Here is a 25,083-nt window from a genome sequence, read left to right as displayed (position 1 = left end):
CACGGTTCGGCTGGGATGGGAACCGATCTCATCGGATTGGTCACGATCCAGTTCCCAAGGGGCATTTGGGCCCTGGTACGCATTGTTGGGTGGATGGCATGCGCCTTGTTCTCACAAGAACAAATCTCATCCATAATAGAGGGGTTTTTAGGAGGGTTAGATTGCGCAAATATTTAAATGTGTCGCTAAACCCGTCACCACCCGACACTGCCAATTAGCAAGGTTTGTCACGTAAGCAAAATTAGCAAATTAGTTGATAGTTCAGCTGGAGAGTAAACCCACAACATTCACAATTCCAATACTGTGACGTTTCGCCGATAATTACAACCAGCCTCAAATCTTCCCACAATGCATTGTGCCAGTTACATTTCATATTTTTGCTTCAAATATAAATTAGCTGATTAGTATTCTCTTGATTCTTGACTAAGTTTTTTTTATGTCACTCAATAGCTACTATTAGGTAACTATTGATATGCTTATTTAAAAACTGTTCATCATCAAATATTTAATTAATGGAATTCTTATCAGGCCCCCTGGTTTTTAAGTGCAGTCTCCAACCCTTAATAACTCTGTCTGGCAGCTATGCCCTATGAAGAAGGGACATTGCCCAAAACGTTGCAAATTGTGTTTTTTTTTCATTTTATGGAAGTGTTCTTGACAAATGTGCGTTGAGTTTTTGTGTTACTTTTCCACCACTAATCTAAGCAGCATCACCAAATAAATTATTTTTAAAACATTTTGACACAACAACCCTCCAATACGATTACTAATCACGAAATCTAATTCAGTGACTGTCTGAGATTGCATTAAAAAACATACGTGACGACGCCACTGCTGTTTCCCACTTTGGATTAACATAGCTTCTAAATGGGACCGCATCTCAGTACGCAGCACAAATAGCACAAACTTGTCAATTTGGACATGTTGAAGAGGATGTGTTTTAATATATATTTTTTTTCGAGCAGGAAACGAGGGGTAGAATTCCGCACGTCAGAGAAGGAATTTAAATGACAATATGGCAGAAGTGCATACGAAGACACTTCATTGAGAGACGATAATGATTTAGGTTTTTTTTTTTCTCAGAATATATAAAGTACCTTAAATATATCCCCTAAAGGCCCGTTGATACGAGAATTGCAAATAAATTCCCCGTGTTGAAGCTCTAAGATGCCAGGTTAGAATTCAGCCTGTGGCATGTGTTTAATAACTGCATGTTTTAATTATTGTAATTAGTGTGCATTAATCCAGAAGTTAAGCATATTCATCACAAGGGGTGTGTTATTGCTGATAAAATATGTTTATAAGATACGCCATAAACTCTACCAGTGGGTGTTTAGCGATGGGTGTTAAACGCCACAGCTCTGCTGGTTTTGGCCCGCATATTTCATATCTACGTACACTGATTATAGACGGGGAGATAAGCAACGTTTTTCAATGTACGGTTAAGCTAAAGGTGCGGCTCCGCAAATTACTTGCTCACATCAGTGCTGGAGGAAGGGCCTCCACTAGAAGAGCAAACTCCAGAGGGCATTTGGTCTACTTTTGCACGTATAAATGGTTACAGCACAGCGAATCGACGGGCAGAACACGAGTTGTGGACTTAAATGTGGGTACGCGCACCTCTTCAAACGTGTCAGGCCTGTTTGTAGTACGAAACACTGTATATGTAAGTACATTACGGATTTCATTATAGTTACAACAAAAAATATTGTCTATCTGATCAGCTGAATTGCCAATCATGACAACGGCTTGTGTTGATGAGGTCACATTCTTACAGACCCATGCTCCGGTTATCTGATCCAAATCTCATGATTAAAAAAATTCAGACTGTATCGAATTCTTATCCAAACCATTGCTACTCACCTAGTAAATAGGTATTGTGTATTTGTGTCTGGTTATTAAAATTACCGGTGCTTATCCAGTGACTTCAAATTATTCTTTCTATGTAAATATGCTTACAATGATTAATTAAAATATTACACCGGCTACTAGATGATTTATCAATAATGCCTGTGGTTTAGCCAGCCATACTCGCGAAATAATATGCATCCTACAAATGTTATACGGGATAATGAATTTATTTTTGTTATCCGCGATCAAGTCGTGATGCGCTTATCGTGCGAATGGAAAAAAAATCACTCCTGTTGTAGACTGATCTTGAATTTTACTTTCTGATTTCACAAAAGACACCAGCATAAAACATAGACATCGACAGAATGTGTTTTTTTTTGTCTTCTGATTATTTTCATTTTTACATAAATTGGTCTTTGAAGTAACAAAAACAAAATTCTATTATGATTTCAAGCTTGAGACGAACAACTGTGGGAAAATGAAGCACTACGAAAATTAAATACCACTTTAAAATTATTTTTTTGGTTAGGCTTAAAATATGTACCATAAAGCAAAGTAAACTTAATAAATCTACATTCCCCCCGCCCCAACCTTTATCATTTGTGATATCAAATAATTATGATGTTACATATTTCGACTTAAGATTGTATGCATTCATACAGGAAATAGCACATATGTATGACAAAATAAAACTTGAAACAGGAATGCAGTTATTGTACACACCTACGTGATTTCAGTGGATTCAATTTTCAATCGCGTCAAAATTACTTTACTGAAGGAACCCGCCTGGCTTGACGAGCTTGCTTTGACAGCAGGGGGGTTTAGTTCGGTCACTTGTAAAACTTTACTCTTAAACAGGGAATGGATAAGCTCATTCGGACAAAAATCAACACATCGTAAAGTAGTTGGTGTTACCACTCTGTGACATACTGTGCCCTCCCATTATACCATGATTCACTCATCCATAATGCATGTAATATTAGCAATGTGTTTTTTTTTATTAAATTACGTTTTCGATGCTAATACGATATGACCAGAGTCAAGAGGTGTTACGTTGGGAATTATCCCAGTATTTTGTTTTAAATTGATCCATACTTTATTAATTTTATACAATCCTCCACACTGTGACCCTGTCCATCTATGCAATGTGGAGGAATACACAATAGCGACATGTAATAACGTAAAACCTTCACGTGGGATAGTTCCTACATTTAAAGTTCCAAAGGTTTAAAACATGAATGGTGAAGGAGCAACCAGAATGAAAATGTCCTGCGACACACTTGAAGAGAATGTCTAGTCTGTGTGTCTGTGTGTGTGTGTGTTGCCATGTTACCACACCACCTTGGTTTTCCTCTGTTGTTAAAAAAGAAAAAAAAAACTTGTGGATTCTCAGCCTCCGCTTTCGATGGCACAGCAGCCGGAGTGGTCGAGAAACGCTGGGTGTAATACAGCTGCAACCACTGTGATAGGGGCCACCCCATCCAGTCACCATTGAACTGTATTAATCATGTGGCCCAGAATATCGCTCAAGACCTCCTTGAAGTCACTGGGTCCATGCGTTGGGGGGATGACTGTCACGTGATTTTGGTGTCCGCCAATGTGCACCAACGAAGCATCCGGAGATACCAAACTGTGGACTTTGCAACCTTCAAACTAATCGTATTTTTCCCCCCCAACAACTTTGGGATTAGAGAAAAGAAGATTTTAGCCTGGCACGTCCTGTTAGGAGTCCCAACATCTTAAATCCATTTCGGTCAAGTGACAGCGCAGCGATTCCCAACACGAGTCAGATTTTGATGCTTTTCCTCTTCATTTTTCCTTCTTCAAACATCCCCCCCCTCCCCAGCCTTCGAAAGTCGGCGAGCATTTTTTGCCGCTTGCCTTTCCATCTTTTTGTCCTTTTCCAAAAAAACACCGCTTCGATGTCAACAGCAGTTTGACTCGAGTTAACTTTCCCTCTTCATCTTCCTCCTCCTTGAAAAAAAAAGAAAATCCTCGTTCCTTTCGCGCGCAACTCGCCTCCATCCCATCTTCCGGCGTTCCCTCGCGAACACATTGGCGTGATTATTTTGAACGTGGCGGTGGCGGCGCGAAGGGGGGGGAAGCGAGTTTTTGGCGCGACGGCTCGCCCGCGCGCCCCGCACGCACGCGCACGCGCGGCGTTCCCCTTCCGCGCGGAGGCTCCGTCGCTCAGGCGCAGGGCAGCAGCGGAGAGGAGGTGAGGATCAGCGTGAGCAGCGGCAGCGGCAGCAGCAGGAGCAGGTGAAGAGGGCTGCCGTGGGGGCCCTGGGGCGCGCTCCCTCCCTGCGGGGACGTCGCTTGCGCCGACTGAGACTGCTGCTTCTGGTCGGCGCTGCCGCGCGACCCCTGGGAGCCTGCCGACTCTCGAGGCTGCCGAGGGGGAGAGAGAATTGCGGAATCAGAATCAGAACATTTATTTATACTGGAGAAATCCGATGAGCTATGAAGCTCCTCTTTTTTTTTTTACTTACAGATGTCCAATTACGACGCTTGGAGCTAAAAGGCACGAGGTCCACCAGGGATTGTGCAATTTACACGCCAGAAACGAGTGGAAATGCACGTGGGTCGCGACATTTGTATTGTAATGTAAAAAAAAGGTAAAGGTGCAGCCCTGCAGTTATTTGTTTGCGCCACTGCTAATGGAAGGTCCTCTATGAGAGTAAGCTCTATGGAGAGTATTTGGTCTACTCTTCCACGCTGGTCAGACATTTAGGAAGAGGTAGCAACACCCCACGCTTTACCGCACCGCATGCGACCTGCCGATAAAACTGCCGTGGACCCATTTAGGCTGCTGCGTGTGGACAGAGGCCGGAGGGATTTAAGAAACCTGCACCGTCGATTCGACCTGCCACGCCGGGAGATCACATCGCACCGGCGACCTGCGGATTGCAAGTCCAGTGTACGAGCCGTTGCAGCGACCGCCTGGAATGTTCGACAACCAGGTGCAAGAAGATTTCGTGGAAGATTTTGACTTTGCCACAGAGGTGGCAGCTGGCTGTTGGACAGCGTGGGCAACCATGTTGTTTCCCCATCATCGTCTCCATGGCAACGCAATGTGTGCCGCCTGCCTCTCCATTCACTTGAAGAGGGCTCCCACACGCCAAATTGCGTTGTTTGTCGAGAGTAGCTGCCTACTTTATGTGCCTTCCAACTTTCTGAGGCCTTTTAGACAAATAAAAGTCATTGGTATAAATGAAATGACCCCCCCCACCCCCTGCTCCCCCATCGCTCACACGGCACGCAGAGGCCTTCATTACCAGTGGGTTGACAAACATGCGGAATTGTGGCTTGCATGTACTGTGCACGACCAGTTAATATGTAGCAAATACAGCAAAGTGCACACACGACTGGCACTTTTCTTTCTTCTATTAACCTTGTTATATATACACACACACATAATCAAAATGAATACTCAGTGGAAAGAGCCACTTCTTTCCCTTCATCAGCTTGAGTCAAACAAATGGCATCTGAAAAGGGTGCTCAGGATGCAGGTGACGATGGGGAAATGTATTATTGGACTGCGTATACACCGTCTCTGTCTATGTATACGTCTCATACCTGTGGGATAGAAAAAAAAATCCATTATGATGGCGTAGATTTTTGTAACTTATAAAAAAAAGAATTCTAAATTGTCTGAGAATTGCTTTAAACTTAAAGTCTAGCCCACGACGGGCAACACTAAGACGTGCGTTCTGACTCAAAACACGAGACACCTACGTTCACGGCAGCTCGGGAGGAAGATATCGTCGCAGCTCCAAGCTCCTTGCATATTCCAACAAATTGACAGCTCGTGTATGCTGCACATAAACGCACCGACGACGCAACGTATCGTGGCGGACAATGATGTGCATCAGGCCCGTGAAGGGATACATCCGTCAATTTTTGGACATCAATGTGCTCGGCTTCAAATGGCCCCTTGAAAATGTACGTGAGTTACCAACGATTGCAGGAGGTGGACGATTTGAGCGGCGCTTCAAACGGAGCGGAGTGCCACTCAGCTCGCTCGTTTGGGACCCGCATCGAGTGGCAGATGCAGCAGCAGCAGCGGCATCGTCAAGTGGCCACGAAATATTGGCCACCGGTAGATTGCGTTCAATGTTAGTCCGATCAAATGGCACGCGAGTGTTGTCACCTGTTGCACGGGGCGACGGGTGACACTGCCCCCCACCTACGCAAGGATGTATAAGCGTAACGATGACGAAAACAGCCAACGACACGACTGGATGGGACGTGAGGGCTGTGGGGCGCAGAGGGGAGGGAGGCCTCGGGATAAATAAGCAGAGGTCGGCGTGGTGCAGTGGTAAACGAAACCGGGTGGCCCGAGTTCAATTTCCGCCCACGACCGATAACAGTGGCGAATGTTTGAAAATCCCCTAGGTCGACTCGGCCTCAAATGAGTACCTGGAGCGGTACTGTGAACATCGCCACTGGGGAGACAAAGGCGGCCGGGCGTGGTGCTGGCAAACCCACCCTGTCGTGCGCCGTGCCGGCACAACATATGTTGACCCCAGTGAAGCATGACACTGACTTGTTCCATTTAAAAGTCGTAACACGATAATGACCGACCAGGTGAAACTAATTTACAATCCAATACGAAGATCCCCTGTAGTGCTGTTAGCGATCAGCGCCTAAGAAGGCCGGCACGGCACACGAGGGGCTGGGTGGCCAGCACCACGCCTCGACCGCCTTTGTCTCCCCAGTGGCCATGTTTACACACCGCACCAGGTACTCATTTGAGGCTGAGTCGACCTAGAGGAGGCCCAGGACCTGTTCAATAATTGTGTTGGCCCTGAGCGGGAATCGAATGATCACCGGATTCGTAAGGGAGTGCGCTACCGCTCCCCAATAGCTTAAATTGTTTGCATCGCAAACAATTTAAGCTGCATCCTATATCCATCGATCAAGAGGAGTGAAAATGATTGTTACAATAAAGCACAGGGCAACTGTTTTAATACGTCGTAGGTTCAGGTGTATGAAAAACGCGGTTCAGAAAAGAATGCTTTATTTCGAGGTGCTGGACCATGTGTCACATGCTGTACGCTAATTCACGATACTATTTCCACGCTTCAAAATGTAAACTAAAATGACGTACATTGCCGATTTCTATTACACTTGGAAGTGGCTTTCTTCGCACGCGAACACGGGCGCGCAATTTTTCACACACCCCGTGGGTGACTCTTTGCCGGGGAGGTCCCGTCGGGTAACAGAATTTTTTGATTGAAAAGCAAGGTCCAGCATTATCATCCATTCACAGTGACGAATTGTTGATATGCACATATACACACGCACACACACTTGCAAAATATAAATACACGCGTCGTGTGTGCGTGTGTGCGCGCGCATGCTATTCAATATAGTTTGTTCACTCCGTATAAAGTTGGTCAAATTAAATAAAACTGGGTACTGTATGAAAAAAAATCCGCTTAATTTTTGTTTTTATACTCGTAATAATTGGATTTACTATAATTGTACCTACTTAATGGTTGTATTTATCTATGAAAGCCTTGATGGGTCCTTCTTGCTGGAACATCCTGCATTAAGACAAATAGCTACTTCTGTTTGATTGAGCATGTTTGGCCTCACGTGTGCATACGTGAATAGTTTAGCAGTTATTTGCTGCATTCCGTGGGTCCTATGCATTAGCAGCAGCCCTCGCCATGATTTCCGTGCCGGGACAAACTATCCCCAGGTGCCTTGGCGTTCTAACTTATCACCGCCCAGCATCCACAAGCCACCAATTCAAGGTACGTTCAATGCAACAATCATTTGTATCCCTCCCCTAATGCAGACCTTTCCATCAAGGCAATGTTTGGCACAGCATGCTAATGCGGTGCGTGTCACCAGCAATGCTCTAAGGCTCACGCACAATACCCACAGTGGTGCCTTTATTAGTTATTGTTTCCAGTTATTGTTTGTGTAGGTGTGTTTTTTTTTTAAGAAGGAAAAGGATGTAAGGTTGATGATGAGAATGATACATCATCACTGCCATTGTGCAGAGCGAAGCTTCACACGCCAGGTGCGTGTGGTGCATATTGTGAAATTGCGTGAGATCATGGTATTGTCAGATAGTGGAAACATGTAGTCTTGGTAATATTGAGCATACATTTTATGACCGCAAAGCACAGAATTTGAACAGAGATGATTACATGCAGACACAGGCACACGGTGTGTTGTGATTCCCAATTTCACACAGAGGAGCCTCTTGAATATCTCCTAACTGCTACCGAGCGTGTGATATAAATGCGCATTTAAATGTGCGGTAATTCTTTTCCCCCTTTATTTCTAGCATCGCTTTCCGTATGCCTTGTTTGTAAGCGGTGGTGTTGGCGGACAGCACCCGAGTCACATTTATTGATGGCCCCAAAACAGCAGGCCCCAATCATTCCTGCCAATATCCTCAACGGTGGCGCATTGGAAGGGCATGTTACACTCCATCACGACTTTCAGCTCGCAGCACACACAACAGATGTGGCGATCTAATATCCGATTAAGCGAACGGTTTATTAGGAAATAAGCTTGGCACGCGGATAAAATCGAGCAACGCTTTTCTCTCACTCTCAATCGTCACCCATTCGCGGGCACAAATTTAAATTGTCTTTTAAGTAATACAACAAAGTATTTCCACCAATTAACTGCTTTGTGTTACATTAAGCCTCATTCCTAGATCACGTCGAAAAAAAAAACATTAATTACACCACCATAATTTGTGAATTATATAAGCGATGAAACGTTTCATCTTAATTACTTTTAATTTGTAATAATACACCTGACATAATAGGCTGGAGGCCACCTGAGGCGAATCCTTGAGTCCAAATTCACCGGGATCATGAGAATATATTTAAAGGGCCTTTCTTGCGATCAAGGCTGGCTTCATTTACAATTCCTCTGAGGGGGGAGGGGGGCTGGTCAAATTAGCACCGCTCCTGTATGGAAATTGATAGTGGTTGTCCTCTGAATAAAATAGGCCTCTTGCAGGGAAATGTGGAAATTCCACATGGCCCAGGTCCTCCACTGGAGATGAACATTGTCTCATGTTGGTGTACACGTGGTAGACGTTGCCTTTAAATGTATTTATATATATATAATGTAAGCCTGTACAGGTGAATCAATTCACCTTCACAAAGATTCGGTTCATTCGCACGATGCAGGGCCACAATTAGATTAAAAGATACATATTTTTTTCGTCTCATATTGTTATATGTATGTTGAACTTTCTTTCACACCATACGTAGCCAACCGTGCTAATTGGAGGTAAATGTGTCGTACACCGACCTCCACCCGACACAGCCAATCAGTGAGGTATTGTCACGTGAACAGAACGTGACAATGTATTTACCGCTTCAGCACACCGCTGTGTTTTGAAAGCAAACTCGCAACATTTGCATCTGTTCACGTGACAGACCTTATTCATTGGCTGTGTCGGGTGGACGTGGGTTTTACGACACGCTTGCATTTATGCGATCTGAGCCAGAAAACTCAATAAATTAATAATATTGTTGCGAAAGTCCACGTGTTAAATTATCAATGCATTTTGATAACGCATAAATATAAAACAACATCGATTTAAAAAAAAGTTACTTGATGCATATAGCATAAGCCTTAAGGATGGAGATCCGTATTTATCCGGTACATTGCTACACCCCTATCGCATAAATTAAGGAGCTAAAGCAAACAAACGTATTCCATGCAACTTGGTGGCCGAGCCTACTTATTACAGCTCCTCAGTTGGAAAGATACTTGAGTATGGAACGAAGAACAAGCGAAAGGACGGAGGGAACGCAGACTTGCTTCGGGCCGGGCGCGTCAGAAGAGTGACACCGGGAAGCAGGAATCAATGGGCAATGCTCGCGAAAGGCGACGGAGGCAATGGACGACCGGGTGAATAGACGGACGGGCTGAGCGGACGAGGAGGTGGCACTCGAATGGAGACGCATCGCTGCCAACCCACACGGTTCAGCGCGCATTCTTGAACAGGGGGAGTTAGTTGTCAGGTCCATACGGCGTACGGCCGTTTCAATGCGGGCAAAAAAACATGTTTTTGTCTATTTGTTTGTGTGTCTCCCTTGTGATGGGACTTCGTAGGATTGAACGTTGGGATTTAAAATGGCACGGGGTGACCAATAAGTTCTGCATTGGTCTGTAATAAGGTCGGAGTACTGACAAGAGGTTGACTGGTATGGAGACGCATTAAATGGAAACATCCGTACGGTTACGACGATGACGATGGCCAACAGTGGGGGACTGCTGCTCAATGCTCAGGTTCAGCGACACTGCGCGAAGGAGCTTGACGAACGGGGGAAGAAGGGAAGACGCCGGAGCTTCTAAACGTTAGCGATGGGGGAGGGAGGAGGAAGAAGATGGTGGTCTACACACCTCTCCGCCACGCACCATGGAGTTCCCGACGGTCGCAAAGATGCTAGTCGGCGTCGTCTGCGCTTTCGTCGCTGTCGACGGCGGCCACGTAGGACTTGCCCTGCACCTGCGGCGGGTCGCGACCTCGCGGCAGCTCGGGCGGGGAGAGCACAGAGGCCGTGGCGGCTGCCATCCCGCGCTGGGCCCACACCTCGCTGCCGTTGCTGAACGCCTGCATGGCGTTCCCTGCGGGGCGGGAGGTCAGGGCACGGAGGTGAAACGGCGAGATGTTTACCGCATCGCCTGCTATGCAGGAGGTCGCGCGGGTTCGATCCCCGACCCTGACGCCTGTTGTTCATGGGGAGTTTGCATCTTCTCCCCGTGGATTTCACGTATTTTTTTGTTTTACATTCGCGCGTCTCGTAACCGCATCTGCCATCTGCAAGACGTGGCCTGGTAACCACGACCTGCTGCGTGAATAGCAACACTGCCGCCTGTATGTTGACGATCATGACGAGCTGCTGCACTTAAGACGGGCCTCACCTTGTGCATATCTAACGGACGCTCGGGCGCCACGGTGGCGAGATGTTAACTACCTCGCCGGGTGTACAGGAGGTCGTGGTTTCGATCCCGACCTGACGCCTGCTGTATGTTTGGAGTTTGCGCGTGCTTCCCACGGTGGTCGTGTGGATTTTTTTCTCTGGGTCAGTCCGGGGTTTTCCCCTCCACATTTAGAATCAACGTACGTTCTGAGTACAGTCCTGGAATTTGTCTGCTATGCATTTCCACGTGATTAGCCACTTTGTTGAGCGATCTTTGTGTCCAGGTGGCTTCTGAATAGGAGCCACATAGCTCAGTGGGGCCTTATACACCTGGTAAAAAATTGCAAATAGAATGGCAGAAAAGTAACGGGCATGTCGATTTATCCACACAGAATCAATGTTCGTGCATAATCGAGCAACGCACTGCAAAAAAAACGATTGTGAACAATCTACGTGGATCGTGTGCGCACGTTACATCGTTTAGGCTAACGGAGAAAACATTGTTCAAGCAACGAAACATAATTGGCTGCGACAGTAAAATGAGGAAACAATACAAACCCGAGCCGTCGACCAACATAAAGAAAGAATCGACTCGTGCCGTGAACTCCAATGCACGCTTATTTTAGCAGCGTGCCGCGAAATGCGCATTTTTCGCTCCACAAACGCTCATGTAGAGTTGTGCAAAAAATAAATAAACAGACAAAAAGAGGTTTCAAAACTTTCTCGAAAAGTCTACGTACTCTCTTTGTATTCGTATTTCTTGGGCTACGTCTTGTGATGTACTATCACACTTCACTGGCTGATTGTATTTTTACTATAGCCCCAGGCTATGTTCTTTGGAGAAAGGCTCAAGTAAACTGAATAGAAAAATGGAAAATACCACTGAGGAAATAAACATAGGTGATCGTTAATGATTCAGTAATGTAAATCACGCATTAGAATGTCATTTGATGTTCTTCTGAGGGCATCCAATTTTCAATTTCATTTCGATTCTAAAATACATTTTCCTTGAAATTTGTATTCTTGTAAATTCTGATGAAAATTGCTTATGGAATTTTACACATGACAGACGAGGAATAATCAAGTTCTTGGAAACTGTTATGCGTCTATGAATGTGTAAAATGACTTCTCTTTCAAATGTGATTTAAGATAATTGTAGTGATTTTAAACAAATCGAATGAACTAATTTATTTAATTGGAGCCAGGTGAGATCCCAACGAAATAGAGCACCTCTTATCACGAGGAAAAAAAACTTTGCCTTCAGAAGCTGTGCAATCGCTGACTTGCTCTCTCCAGCAGAAAAAACACCGCCGGGACTAAACCCATTTCGTATTAGTATGAAAACACCGACTGTTTTATCAAGACAGCAAGAATTGTCTTCTGTTAACTTAGTCCGTAGGTGTACTTTTCAGCCTGGCATGGGGTTTATAACCCTGGGAATGTTTTCCTTTAATGGGAGACTCAGGAGGTTTTTGTTTGTTCTAAATCGCGATAATAACCTATTTGCATTAACAATGGTGCAGAATGTGATGAGTGCAATTATAATGGGTGCATTGTTCACATGGAGGGGGGTACACCTTTGGACAGTTTTTAGTGACTCGCATAGAGACGCATTTTGCACGCGCATATTCCGTGAAGATGGACTCAAGTGCGGATGTCGGGGCAGCGTCATTTGCAGCTACGCGGAAACGAGAGAACACCATTTGTGCTGCCAGGTCATCGCCCTGCAGAGTAAATATAAACGTGGGCTCTTTGGGTTCCACAACACATGACCCGGGTGACACGCGTGTTGACCCTGAGGTCAACCACGTGATGTTCCCGGCTGCCCCCCTCCCTCACGCCCGCGTTTCTGCACCTGCGGATAGCCGTCGATTTGGCAGCGAGGTGAATGAAAGGCGGAAGGAGCGGGGGGAGTTGATATTAATTGAACCGCACCAATGTTACGTAGCATGCATGCAGCGCACGCTGCAAATGGATAACGGGGATAATCGCGGGATTTCTACCGACGGGATGGAAATTTCATTTCGGGGTTTCACAATAGCAGACGTGAGTTGTGGCGTGATGAACTCCCCGGATTCATTTGTGAGCTAGATGGATTTACAGCTTGCACTGGGCAAGTCTCTAAGAATGTCGGCAGACAGAGGGGCAGTTATTTTCTGCAGGGGAATGGAAGAGGTTTATTTTGTGTGAAACATTTTTTGCGGAGATGTTTATTTAGACGTGCCGAATTGAATCATGTGTACTTACAATATGTAACTGCCTCCTTAAGAACCTCTTGATGTCTTGTTGCAAATTCCATACGCGGAAGACTTAAGGATTGCAGCCTGCCACCACTCCACTACAGAGAATAATTAACCTTTTTTGTTGTTGTGACAGAACTATGCGCAGTTCACGTCATATCAGTGTTCGAACTTATTGTTGATCATATTTATAAGTCCATAAATATGATCAGTGCACGTGAATGCAAGTAACATAGATCATTTTATTTCAAACATTTCTATTTTTTTTTATTTCTGGATGAAAACACCTCTCGACCGTTCTCACGGATGTTACCTTGCAACAAGAAAAAGGGCAGTCATGATATTTAGATTTGTAGTTGTTGCTGTGAACATATTGATGAACATGGATATTTAAATGAAGCGTAATGAGTAGCAGACGAAACCTTCACATAGCAAAGCAAACCCGATAATGTTTGAAGAGTTAATAATTCTAAATTAAATCTATTTAAAACTGCAAGGTATTATGTAAATGTGTTTAATAGAACACTCCATCACCCGACATAGCCAATACATTAAATGATCACGTCGTAAGCAAATGTGCCAATTGTATTTTTTGGGTTTTTTAATCAAAACCAGAACATTGAAAAGCAAGCGACAATGTTGACAATTTTACGCGAGGTTTCGCTGGAGATTACAACCAGCATCGTCAGGTGTTCACAGAAAAAAAAAAACAAATCGATCGGCACGTTTGCCCACGACGTGACAACTTGATTTTATTCACTCTGTCGCTGGGCGATGGAGGGCTATGGTTAAGAATTAACAGAACACCTACACGATGATCTGACCCAAAATCAACTAATTACGAATCGTATTGGTGGTGGAAGCCTACGTGTAAATTTCAACAGCTAATTTGTGGAATCGGCAAACGTGCGCAAGGTTAATGACATGTCATCCGAACTGTTCGGAAAAGTAATGTGGGATTGGGCCGGACAGAAGTGATGATGGACAATATCGAAAGGGTACGTTTAACGGAGTGGCGGCCAAGACGTGGGACCTGTCCGAGAGAATTTCCACCAAGCCGGAGATTGTGCGATGAGATTGATTCAGCAGGTGCTGAATGGGTGGTTGCCTTGCGGGATTGTGACAGGTGGCGATGGTGGCGATGGTGGCTTGGGGGGGTATGGGGGGGAGTCCTTCGTCCAGCAGTGGAGTGATCATGACAGATGATGATGATTGATGATGGTGGCGATTTCATTCTTACGCACGGCACTACGTTCAGCAGCTAAATGCGAATGTCGAGGTCTGCTAGCCATGCTCGTCGAGAGAGGGCTTCAGGAGGCAGTCGGCAACGTTTTGCTGTTCCTCTTCGGTTGACGGAGCGCAGGCCGCAGTGGTTCAGTGTACGGTGCGTGATGGTGATGATGGTGGTGATGTGCGTGCGGTGCTTACTCAGGCAGGGGTTGTCGGTGAAGAGCTTGAGCAGCCTGTCGCACTCCTCGCGGTCGTTGCCGCTGCTGCCGCACGAGCACCACGGGGACACGGCGGCGGCGCTCTGCGTGTCCACGTAGTTGGGCGTCATCACGGTGCCTGCGTCGCGAGACACGACGTGTGCGGCAAGTCAGCATGTGGGGGGGCCCAAGGGTACCACCCCCCCCACACCTCCACTCCCACCCTACCGACGCAATGCTTTTGGCACAATGCAGGGTTGTTGTGGGTGTCGTGAGCTTAAGAATCGTGGTTTTTTTTTTATTGGTTGGCGTTGTAACATTCTGAGTTGCCCCTACTGGACATCAGCTTTACAGCTCATCGGATTCCTCCAGTCGCAATAAATATTCTGATTCTGAAGAATCGCTGTGAATTGATGAAGCGATGGAGCGTTGCACCCCTACCGTTCACCGTCGCAGCGACAACAACGATGATGACTTTGATGAGATGCGCGGGTGACATTGCCGTTCAGGGATCGTGGTTGCCGTCATGCAAAGCCAAGTTCATCGTTGACCGTTTTGTTAATGTGTCAATTACATATTTTAATTTATTTCATCATCATGTTTGCGGTCTCTTCACCATGTCCGTAAACCTGTAGTCACTGTGTTTACTAACAAATTAACAAAATAAACATTATTATTCATAACCATCTTGATCATCCACTATCAATTAACCATCAATTAAATAATAAACAATAATTGAGAGGCATTTGTCAATCCACTGCTGGAAGAAGCCTTCCCTCCCAGTGTCGGCCTTGGAGGTTGTTTGACCATACTTCACTATTGTGGTTCGTGTGGACAGATGAAGGATGGGTCCCAGGCCACTGATGTTATAATCGTGGCCTGGAACCACGCAGTTCACCGGGGTTCACATTGCAGTGCGCGAACCACTGCACCGCTCTTCCACCGTCACAAATTATCGTGAAATATGACTACTTATCATCTGTGATAATATGAGCAAACACAATGTCCTCTACATCATGAAATGCTATTATCATCCTCACAACCGAGGATGAGTCGACAGTAAGCAATAAATAACTGCTTTAATAAAGATGGGTGTAAACCATTACGTCCCGCTGATGAAAGTGCAGATGTTTAAATTCCACTTTATCGTCGGATAAACTATTTAAGCAAGAGTGGTTTTCTCGCCGCACCAAAACGATCATTGAGGAAGCAGGAAGAGAACGATTACTAACTCGGTAATTACGAGCAATATTTCCCAACGTGCTCCAAACAGAAATGCACGTTGTGATAAAAATAAAAAGCCCACGTCAGCGGGGACATTTTTTTCCCTTCATCTTTACAAGCGCGTAAATTAGCCAGCACGTTGCTTATATTGCGACTTTTCCTCAAGCGGATTACGACGGCGCTGATGTTTGATTTTTTTTTTTCACCGTGGAACTCAACAATGAACAAAAACATTGGTTAAGTGCACGCTGCTGCTGCCGCTAGAATTTCTATTGCTAAATGTGTTGTGCTTTTTTTTAGATGATTTTTACAGGGAAATGTTTGTGTGCGTGTTTTTTTTTTATTTACTCTGGTTTACTCGAGTCTCAAGACTCTTTTTCTTGAGGGTCCTGCTCGGATATCACAGTAGGGGGCGACGTTGCTGCTGTGCGTGTGATCCCAAATGAGTCGTTTTCAGGAAAATGTTTCGGCAAAGGGAAGTTTGGTCGCTGCCGGTTAGGTTGTACGTCTTTGGTTCTTTCGGTAAAGTCACGTAGGTAGAAAGCTTCAAATCAATGTTGCACGTCTTGTTTAGCGATGGCAGGACAGGGAGAGAAAGAGAGAGAGAGAGAATAACACAAACTCCGCACGGGAATAAACGCCAGAGTCAGGAATCGCACCCAGGCCGTGGTTGATGTGAGCCTCCCTGCGGCCCCCATCACAGCTGTCAGGCCACGATGTCTCAAACCTCCAGTCGGCGCAATGTGGCCCCGCTGCCTTTCCCACACCGAGGAAGATATCCTACACTCTGTAAACCTTGGCACCATATTTACTGACTGCCATGTTTATTCATTCTCTGCCCTGGAGCCAAGAGAATGGCTCTAAATGTCGACTCGGCAGAACTGCATTTTGTTCAAATTGAACGACTACCTTCATCACTTTTGAGCGTAAGACTCTCGTTAAAAATGCATCAATCATTTACAGTAGTGCGATTGGCAGCTGCTGTATGAGTAACCTGCTCAAATGACGGGCAGAGACATGCACGAGCTCCCTGTCACACGGTGATTAAAGTTAACATCGTAACGCTGTGGAACATTTTTAGATTTAAAGCTTCTTTCGTGACTGCAGGGATTCATCTTCTTGGTTTATTCGGTAAAGTCACGTAGAATGGAAATAATAAAATAATAAAAATAAAACATAATAAAATAATTCTCACGACGTTTCGGCCACAACGCAAGCAGCCGTCCTCAGGTGGAGAGCAGGTCTGTCGAGTAGACATCTAAACTTTTTACGTTGAAGCCCTCGGGTAAACCGAAAGGGAAGAAGGGCAAAAATGGTTGTCATGCGAGCGAATTTTTGTGTGTGTGTGTGGCGACAACCCAAGCAAGCAAATGGACAAACAGCCCCATGACTGCCCCTGAAATCGTCGCTCGCCACCAAAGTGTCGTGGCCGTTGTTTGACTTTGCTGCCAGCAAAGTGTGGAGATCGGTGTCGGGGGACGGGGGGAAACGGCGACCGAGAAGTGGACTGAAGACTGTTTAAATTGTTTGGATTTGGGGAAGGAGCCCCCCCCCCCCGTCCGAGTCAAGGGGCCTCTGAGGTCGATGTGAACCTCGCTTCGAGAGCTGAGCCGTGACTGAGAGATGCTCAAGAGAAAGCGGCTCTCCTCCTACTCCTCACCCAGCACTCACCGATCGGGGCTACAGAACGCCAAGACCACCGCACACCTACCCCTAATCACACCACACCAGGTACTCATTTGGGGCTGAGTCGACCTAGGGGATGCTCAGGTCCGGCTCCGATAATATAATCGTCACCGGTGTTGGTGGCCGTGAGCGGGAATCGAACTCGGCTCTCTGGATCGTAGCGCAGCAGCGCAGCGCTCACCGCTGTACACCCCCAACTCCCCACCCCCCCCCAACTCCCCACCCCCCCAACTCACCCCCCCCAACTCCCCACTCTCCCCCAACTCCCCCCCCAACTCCACACCCCCCCAACTCCCCCCCCCAACTCCCCACTCCCCCCCCAACTCCCCACCCCCCCCAACTCCCCATTCCCCCCCCAACTCCCCCCCCCAACTCCCCCCCCCCAACTCCCCCCCCCCAACTCCCCACCCCCCAACTCCCCACCCCCCCAACTCCCAACTCCCCCCCCCAACTCCCCCCCCAATTTTCCCCCCAACTCCCCACTCCCCCCCAACTCCCCACCCCCCCCCCCAACTCCCCACTCCCCCCCCAACTCTCCCCAACACCCCCCAACACCCCCCTTCAACTTCCCCCCACCCCACTCCCTACCCCCTACTCTCACCCCCCCCCACAACTCCCTCCCAACTCCCCCCAATCTCAACCCCCACCACTCCCACCCCCCCACTACTCCCCCCACCCCCAGCCTCCCCCCACTTTATTTCCCACACGCTCGCTCGCCCCTTCAGGCGGAGTGGCCGTTCCAACATCACCACCATTAAGTACTTGAGCGGGCGCCGTGAGCTGTTTAGCGGAGGGCAATGTCTCCTGTTCTGGCAACAACAACAAAACAAATTATGCTGAGCGATAGGGAAACTTCTAGGGAAAATGTGGAAACGTTAGTAATTGGCGATAATTGCCTCCTTAATGTTTGGCTGCGGTATTGGCCACCACTCGTCAAAACACGGGCGCAGAACCCCACTACGATAATCAATTATCAGACGGCAAAGATTTGTTGTTAACCGATTTCCTCTATAGATTATGAGCTAGCTTTCCCTTCGGATTCAAATTCGCTGTACAATTAACACATACTTCTTGATTAAAAACTAAAAAAAAATCTAAAACATATTCTTCAATAACACCGTGATCTTAAAAATAATATGTAAAAAATAGGCGACGTTTTGGGCAATGGGCCTGCTTAATAGCACATTCATGTTGCTTGATTGGCCTTCAAGCCGTACCAATTATAACCACTGTAATATCCTCTGTGCATGTCAAGTAAAATAAAAACACATTCATTGCTCATGCGAGCCCAGCGGGTGGTGCTAATCTGCATTCGTGGACCCGTGGCAGTCTCAAATTACAGCTACGGGTTGACCTTCCGCAATGTTCTACTCACTTTAGTCACCCCGCATGGATGATGTGCTGAGTGGGACCCCTTGACCAGGCTTTCACATTGCAACCTTTCAGATTGTGAGTTGAGCACTCTACCCACAGCATACCTCAAACAGGCGTTTAATATAATGTCGCACAAGACAAAAATTCCCCCGATAGCCTTAACAGACTGTAGGAGCAAGTGCTGTTCGCGAGCACCGATCAAGGCTGGCACCACGCCCGGCCAACTTTGTCACCCGAGTGCCAATGTTTACACACCGCACCAGGTACTCATTTGAGGCTGATATGACTTAGGGGAGGCCCAGGACCGGTTTCGATAATCGTCACTGGTGTTGACTGTGAGCGGGAATCAAACCCGGTTTTCTGGGTTCACAGCGCAGCGCGCTAACCATTGTACTACCGCTCCCCACTGTATGTTATACACATCGTGTACATAATTTATGCACCATCTCGGGTATTTGCAGGAATGTGCTTGTCCTGGAATTTATCCGTAACAGCTCTTGCAGTCTGTCCTTTTTTTCTCATGAGAGAACTACATTTTAATCTGCAGAAGCATGAATTACTCTAAACAAAGTTAAGCTTATTTTAAAGAAAGTATGATGAGTCAATTGAAAGTATTTTCCTGTATAATTACTTAAATAAGCGCTCGCTGAATCATTTCCATTAAGCTGAATAATAATTCTTAAGGATTTCATCAAGTAACTTGGCGTAATTGCTCAGTCGATGAAACCAATTGAGTGGACGGTGGAGTTTTTTTTAATTACAGTTTTTTTTCGTGAGTATTTTATCTCGCGGAGTCTCAAGCGCAAATATCATTTGAAAGAAAAATACTAAGACTGCTATTTTAAATGCGAAGCATTAAACTTAGGCATTCAAGAAAATTGCGGGAAAATTAGACCACGTGTCAAAATGGTCAGTAGTTTACGTGAACGTGCAATACTTCTGTACTTTCAAATATAATTATTACATTTCATTATTGTTGTCCCGATTAGGTTAATTTGAAAGTAGAAAAAACAGTTTGCAATTGAACTACATTTTTTTTTACAAACTATATTTAAGGTACACGCGGACAATTGCCACAAACAAACTATATGTCAATAATGGCCTATTTATTAAACGTCCGAAATTTGGCAAAAAATTGCAGAGGCCCTAAATGTGTTGCTGTACGTATAGCGCCTCTAAATAATAGCTCCGATGAACCGATGATTTCTGGGGTTCGTCATTGTTGGAGAACCTACGTATGAAATCAACGATCGGCATGCTTAGTAGTCGCACGATAAGTATTCCTGGAGTAGGCTTTCACAGCTGCCTTGAGAGGCACTTAATGCACTAATTGCTTATTCTGAAGTTGTGGGAACATTGGGCCATGCTTCCGGGGTCAATGGCTTGCGAACATGAAAACAACCGAATGCTGTTTGCAGTTTGGAGGCGTGCACGCTTTGAGTGTGCGATGGGATTGGGTCACATCCAATCTCATCGCTACCAGAACAGGAATAGGAGGTGATCGAATTGGCGGTGGTGGAACAGGTGATCGAATAGGTGGTCGCATCTGATCAGCGCTGTACTATTCATCGTTTCTCAGCAGCAGAATCCAATGACCATCGGGAGTGATTGTAATCAAGATTTACATTACCGAGTAACAACGTGTGATCACGTAGCAATTTTGTAATTTCAATAACACAAGGAATGTTTAATTAATTAACAAAAACGTGTGTCCGTGGCTTGTTAAAACAAAAGCTTTTCTCAGTGGAGAGACTGTAGCCTAGGCAGCAGAACACTAGGTGGCAACGCTGAATACACAGATGCCAACTTGGCTTGTTTTATGTTCGTGTTGAGCGGTGATGTCTAGCCCCTGCACCTCCGATTAGCACGGTTGGCTACTTACGGTGCGACAGAAGGTGGCCAAGGATTGGTTCTCGTTTGGGATTTGGATTTTTACGATAAAAAAAACACACACGTTAATTGAAGAACGTCGAATTTTAGTTTTTAACTGTTGGGAAAAAAAAACTGGAATGTTTGACAAAAGCTGGCAAGTGAACCCACGTTGCCACCAAGTTTCCTACACAGAGCCGTGTACTGGGCATGCTCTCCCCCACCCCCACCAATTAGGCCTACTTTGCGAGGCTTTACTTGCGATGAAAACACCTCGTTGCACGGTCGATTTGTATTCCTCAAACTGCATAGTTGATGCGGTGGGTTTTGTAAAATAGTGGCACATTAATACAGCCGGTGGTTTCCCTCACGATTGAGCATGGTGAGCACTCATCTCCACCCTGGGCTCGTAGTATACATTCCACATTGCTATGGTGGGGACAATTTTTTTTCCCATAGGACAATCGTTGTTGACTCCCCCCCCCCCCCCACACTGCCTCCCCCACAAAGCGGGAGCCATTTTATCTACCACCATGGAGACGAAGGGGCTTGACCAGGACTTGACCTCACAATCTTTTGATGGCGAGGCAACACAATTTGCCACGGCACCACTTTGCCGGATCTCATGGAGCGTTCGCGATGGGTACGTTTGGTTTGTTTGCGCTGAACAATAATGCTGTGCAGCGAAGAATGTGACCTGACCAATGAGCCCGGTGTAGGAGAGCAGACAGGCGGCGTAATTCTCGTTGTAGCATCCGCTGATGGACTTTTTGGAGGGACTGCAGTTGATGATGAAGTCTGCCAGCCTTGACCTGGAGGAGGCAAAAAACGCACAGAACGGAAGGAAAGAGTTAGGCTGCAAATTGGAGAAGGGTCCAGATGACGGGGGTGCGGTAAGGGAGAAGTGATAGACCGCATTCGACGTGGAGGTGCCTAAAAGGTTAGAAAAGTGTCGCCTAACAAAATTACGCGTTGCACCATTAGAGGCAACGGAGGCTCTCTGAGACCCGTGTAATCTAATTGGCGATGGTAGAATGGCATGGTAACTCTACACTCTCGTTCAGTGGCCGATGGCAGATGGAAGCAGCGGTACTGTATCCGTTGAAATGTGCAACTCTAGAGAGTGTACGCTCCGACACGGAGAATGAAGCGTTCGTGAGAAATGCAACATTAAGGGGGGCGGGAGGGGGGGTGTGCGCTCATCCGCCTTGCGTGGCTGCATCAAACTGTAAAGCAGAGCGGGTTTAATGTAATGGAATGTATGATGAGAGTGACAATCTATATGGTAGTTAGAGTAATACATTTAAAATCGTAATGAAATGCTCTTGGGATTACACTATCAATGGCCCATTAACAATTCATAGTTTTCAGTGCAAGATGTGTCCAGACGACAGTGCTTATCTCCGAATCCCCGATTTAAGTAATGCTTACTGCACTTAAAGGCAACGCAGGAAAACAGGATTGTGGTTCGCGTATTAAGATTGATCCGTGCGGCCAAATAACACGGTGTGTGAGTGACAGCGCTGTGCGCTGTAATGGTCTCAGCGCAACCGGGCTCCACCGTTTTTATTTCTTCTCCCTCACTCCCCCTCCTCCTTCCTCCTCCTCGTCTATCATCCCTAATCCCCCCCCCTCCAGCATCTCCGCACATGCACACGCCTCTTCAAATTGGGGCCCCCCGCGCATAGCCTCTGAACCCGCAAGCCCATCCTGCACGCGCGCTCACCCCGTTACTCCCACGGCCTCATCGTCGTGGAACAGAGGAACAGTTGCTTGAGCAGGAATTTATGGAACGGGGTGAGGGGAGGAGGGGGAGGGGTGCGGAGCACGTGGTTAGGGGTAAGGATGCGGGGGGGGTCACTGGTTAATTTTGGGGGTCACCGCTATAGCGCGTCACCCAAAGGTGGCTTCGTTGTTCTGCTTTGTCTCAATAAGGCTCGCGGTGCTGGGCGGTGAGAAAGTAAAGAGAGGGTGGGGGGGGGGGTAGAAGGCCGCAATCAGCACACAGGTGTTTCTATTGGCGCCCCGTGGGCCAACGTAAACATTGTGATTGAGCAAGGAGGGGCTCAGAACTGGCACGCTCAGCCCCCTCGTCAGACACCTCCTCCTGTTCGCTCGTTGCATGTGCCTCGTGTGCGTCTGATGTGGGTTCAGATGTTGAGAATGGGGGGGGGCCATGCAATAACGCTGTTCCTGGACAGCTTTAATATTAAGGGATGGATGCATATTTGATTAATGTGTGCTATAATAGAGGGGCCTCGCTTTTTTTCTCTCTCTCATTTTATTAATATCCGAGTGACAACCCCAATGAGATATAACATCTGTTTTAGAAGGGGCTGTTCTGGTCGCATGCGGGAATTTAAATTCTGGACCTCTTTTCCCATAAAAAAAAATCAATTCACGGAGCCATCCTTCCATCAAATTATATGCCACCACCATATATTACCCGCGGTGCTATTCATAAGAAAGCTCATTCGGATACATTATCTCTCTTAGAAGTTTGCTCCCGAAATGTAATGCCAAACATTATTGGGTACGAGAAAAAAGGACTACTTTAAAATCATCGTTTCTACTTCACTGTAGGCTCATACAAAATGTTGGGTATTCTACTGAAACAATAGTAATATCTTCTTGTTCGTACGGCTGACGTTGATGTAGAGCAATAGCTATAATTTGACATCGGGGCGGCTGGGCCAGATGATTGTGGAGCAGATACGTGCCTCGCTGTGGTGATGATGATGACGATGATGCGTGTATTTTTAACTTCTTTCGCACCATAAATAGCCAACCGTGCTAATTGGAGGTGTGCGGGGAAGGACAAAAAAACTGAACACAAATCAGTTCTAGATAGCTCCAGCGGTTTCCTAATATCGTAAGGAAGAGCATTCCAGACGGCCGCACATGAAAGCGCGCAACATCAGTGACCGTCTTTGTTCGATGGCCAGCCAAAAAGCCGCTGCTGTGAGGATGACCGGAGTCCACGTGGTGGTTCATGCTCCCCGACGAGACGATGTCTCCTCCGTCAAAATGAATCACGGCGTGGAGTCGTTCTACTCTCGATCACCACATTCACCACTGCACGCTGACAGCAGATTAAAAAAAAATAATTTGCGGGTCAAGAAACCGCATCTGCCATCTGCAAGACGTGGCCTCGTAACCACGACCTGCTGCGTGAATAACAACGCAGCCGCCCGCATGTTGACGATCATGACGAGCTGCTGCACCTGAGACGGGCCTCACCTTGTGCATAGCTAACGGACGCTCGGGCACCACCGTGGCGAGATGTTAACCACCTCGCCGGGTGTACAGGAGGTCGTGGTTTCGATCCTGACTCTGACGCCTGTATATGTGGAGTTTGCGTGTCTCTCGCTCTCTCTCTCTTCCCCGTGGATTTTTCTCTGGGCCCTCCGGTTTTCCCCTCCACATTTAGAATCAACATCACCACGCGTTCAGACGAGTTGACTGCTGCCAATTTCCACACGTCGATAAGCCGCTTCGCTGAGCTGATCATTTGTGATGACCAGGTCGCTTCTGAAAAAAAAAAGCTACATCGCTCAGCGGGCCTTACCTGGTGAATATCAAACTTTAGTTTAGAAAATCAAACTTTTGCTTGGATGCGATCGCGAGTGAAACTGCATCTCCCCCTGCCCTCCACTCCGCTCGATGTCCCCGTGCCGTCACGTCTCAAATCTTTGCACCTGATGAGTTAATGATGACGTCACCCTGCTGCTGCTCTATATATGAACGGGAGACACAGCAGAGCCTCACCATTCTGGCGAATTGCCCGATGATGCTGGATGCAATTACCAGCGAAACGTCGTACTAATCAAATTGTAAATGTTGTGGTTTCGCGCTTCAACACACCGGTGGGCTAAAGCAGTGAACTAATTTGTCTTTTGTCAACGTGACACTTTTTTACTGATTGGCCATGTCGGGTGGTGGAGGGTTACGACACATTTATAAATAACGCGATCTAAACCCAAAAACGTTGATTATGAATAATATTGGTCGCGAAAGCCTACACGTGTTAAACTGACGTCTCCTGACAACTCGCGTGTGCTCCCTACCTCCTCGCCCCTCCCGGCCCGCTTCGCTTCTCTTCACGCTGTGAGCGGCGGTAGCAGCAGCAGTAGTAGCGGCAGCAGCAGCCACCCAGCTGCCGCATGCGCGCGTGTGGTCCTCTAGCGGGGCTATTTACAATCGCCGTCCTCTGTACGTCCCCCAATGTGGACAGCTGTTAGCGCGGTGACCCCCTGCCCCCCCCCTACACTGCCCCGTGCGCGGGTTACGAGGGTGTGTGGCACTGCGGTGTCCGACTGTCTACTTTGCACACGCACGTGACAAAGATAAAGATCTTCCCCCCCCCCGTGATAGCCTTAACATACTGTTGGGGCAAGTGTAGTGAGCGAGTAGCTGAAAAGTGTGAATCTGTGGCCAATGTAATTGTTCGTACACGTGGACAAACATGGCTAAAACGGCACTCGCCCTGCATCTCTG

The 25,083-nt window shown here is 46.8% G+C and overlaps 1 protein-coding gene across 1 annotated transcript in view; it reads right to left on the bottom strand.

The window, feature by feature from the left end:
• Positions 1 to 960: 960 nt before the first annotated feature.
• The window catches only part of GFRA4 (GDNF family receptor alpha 4), a 53,114-nt gene continuing 28,991 nt past the window's right edge, over positions 961 to 25,083 (bottom strand). Inside the window, 5 exon segments of the mRNA XM_061552845.1 lie at positions 961 to 4,242; positions 10,246 to 10,290; positions 10,292 to 10,470; positions 14,435 to 14,572; positions 21,289 to 21,398. Of these exon segments, the coding sequence (XP_061408829.1) occupies positions 4,042 to 4,242; positions 10,246 to 10,290; positions 10,292 to 10,470; positions 14,435 to 14,572; positions 21,289 to 21,398 (673 nt within the window). The 3' untranslated portion in view covers positions 961 to 4,041.

This window comes from Lethenteron reissneri, chromosome 17 (genome assembly GCF_015708825.2).
Source record: "Lethenteron reissneri isolate LAM-NWPU_2019-01 chromosome 17, ASM1570882v1, whole genome shotgun sequence".
NCBI lineage: Eukaryota > Metazoa > Chordata > Hyperoartia > Petromyzontiformes > Petromyzontidae > Lethenteron > Lethenteron reissneri.
Note: the sequence above shows the minus strand (reverse complement) of the source record. Positions and strands in the feature narration are given on the sequence as shown.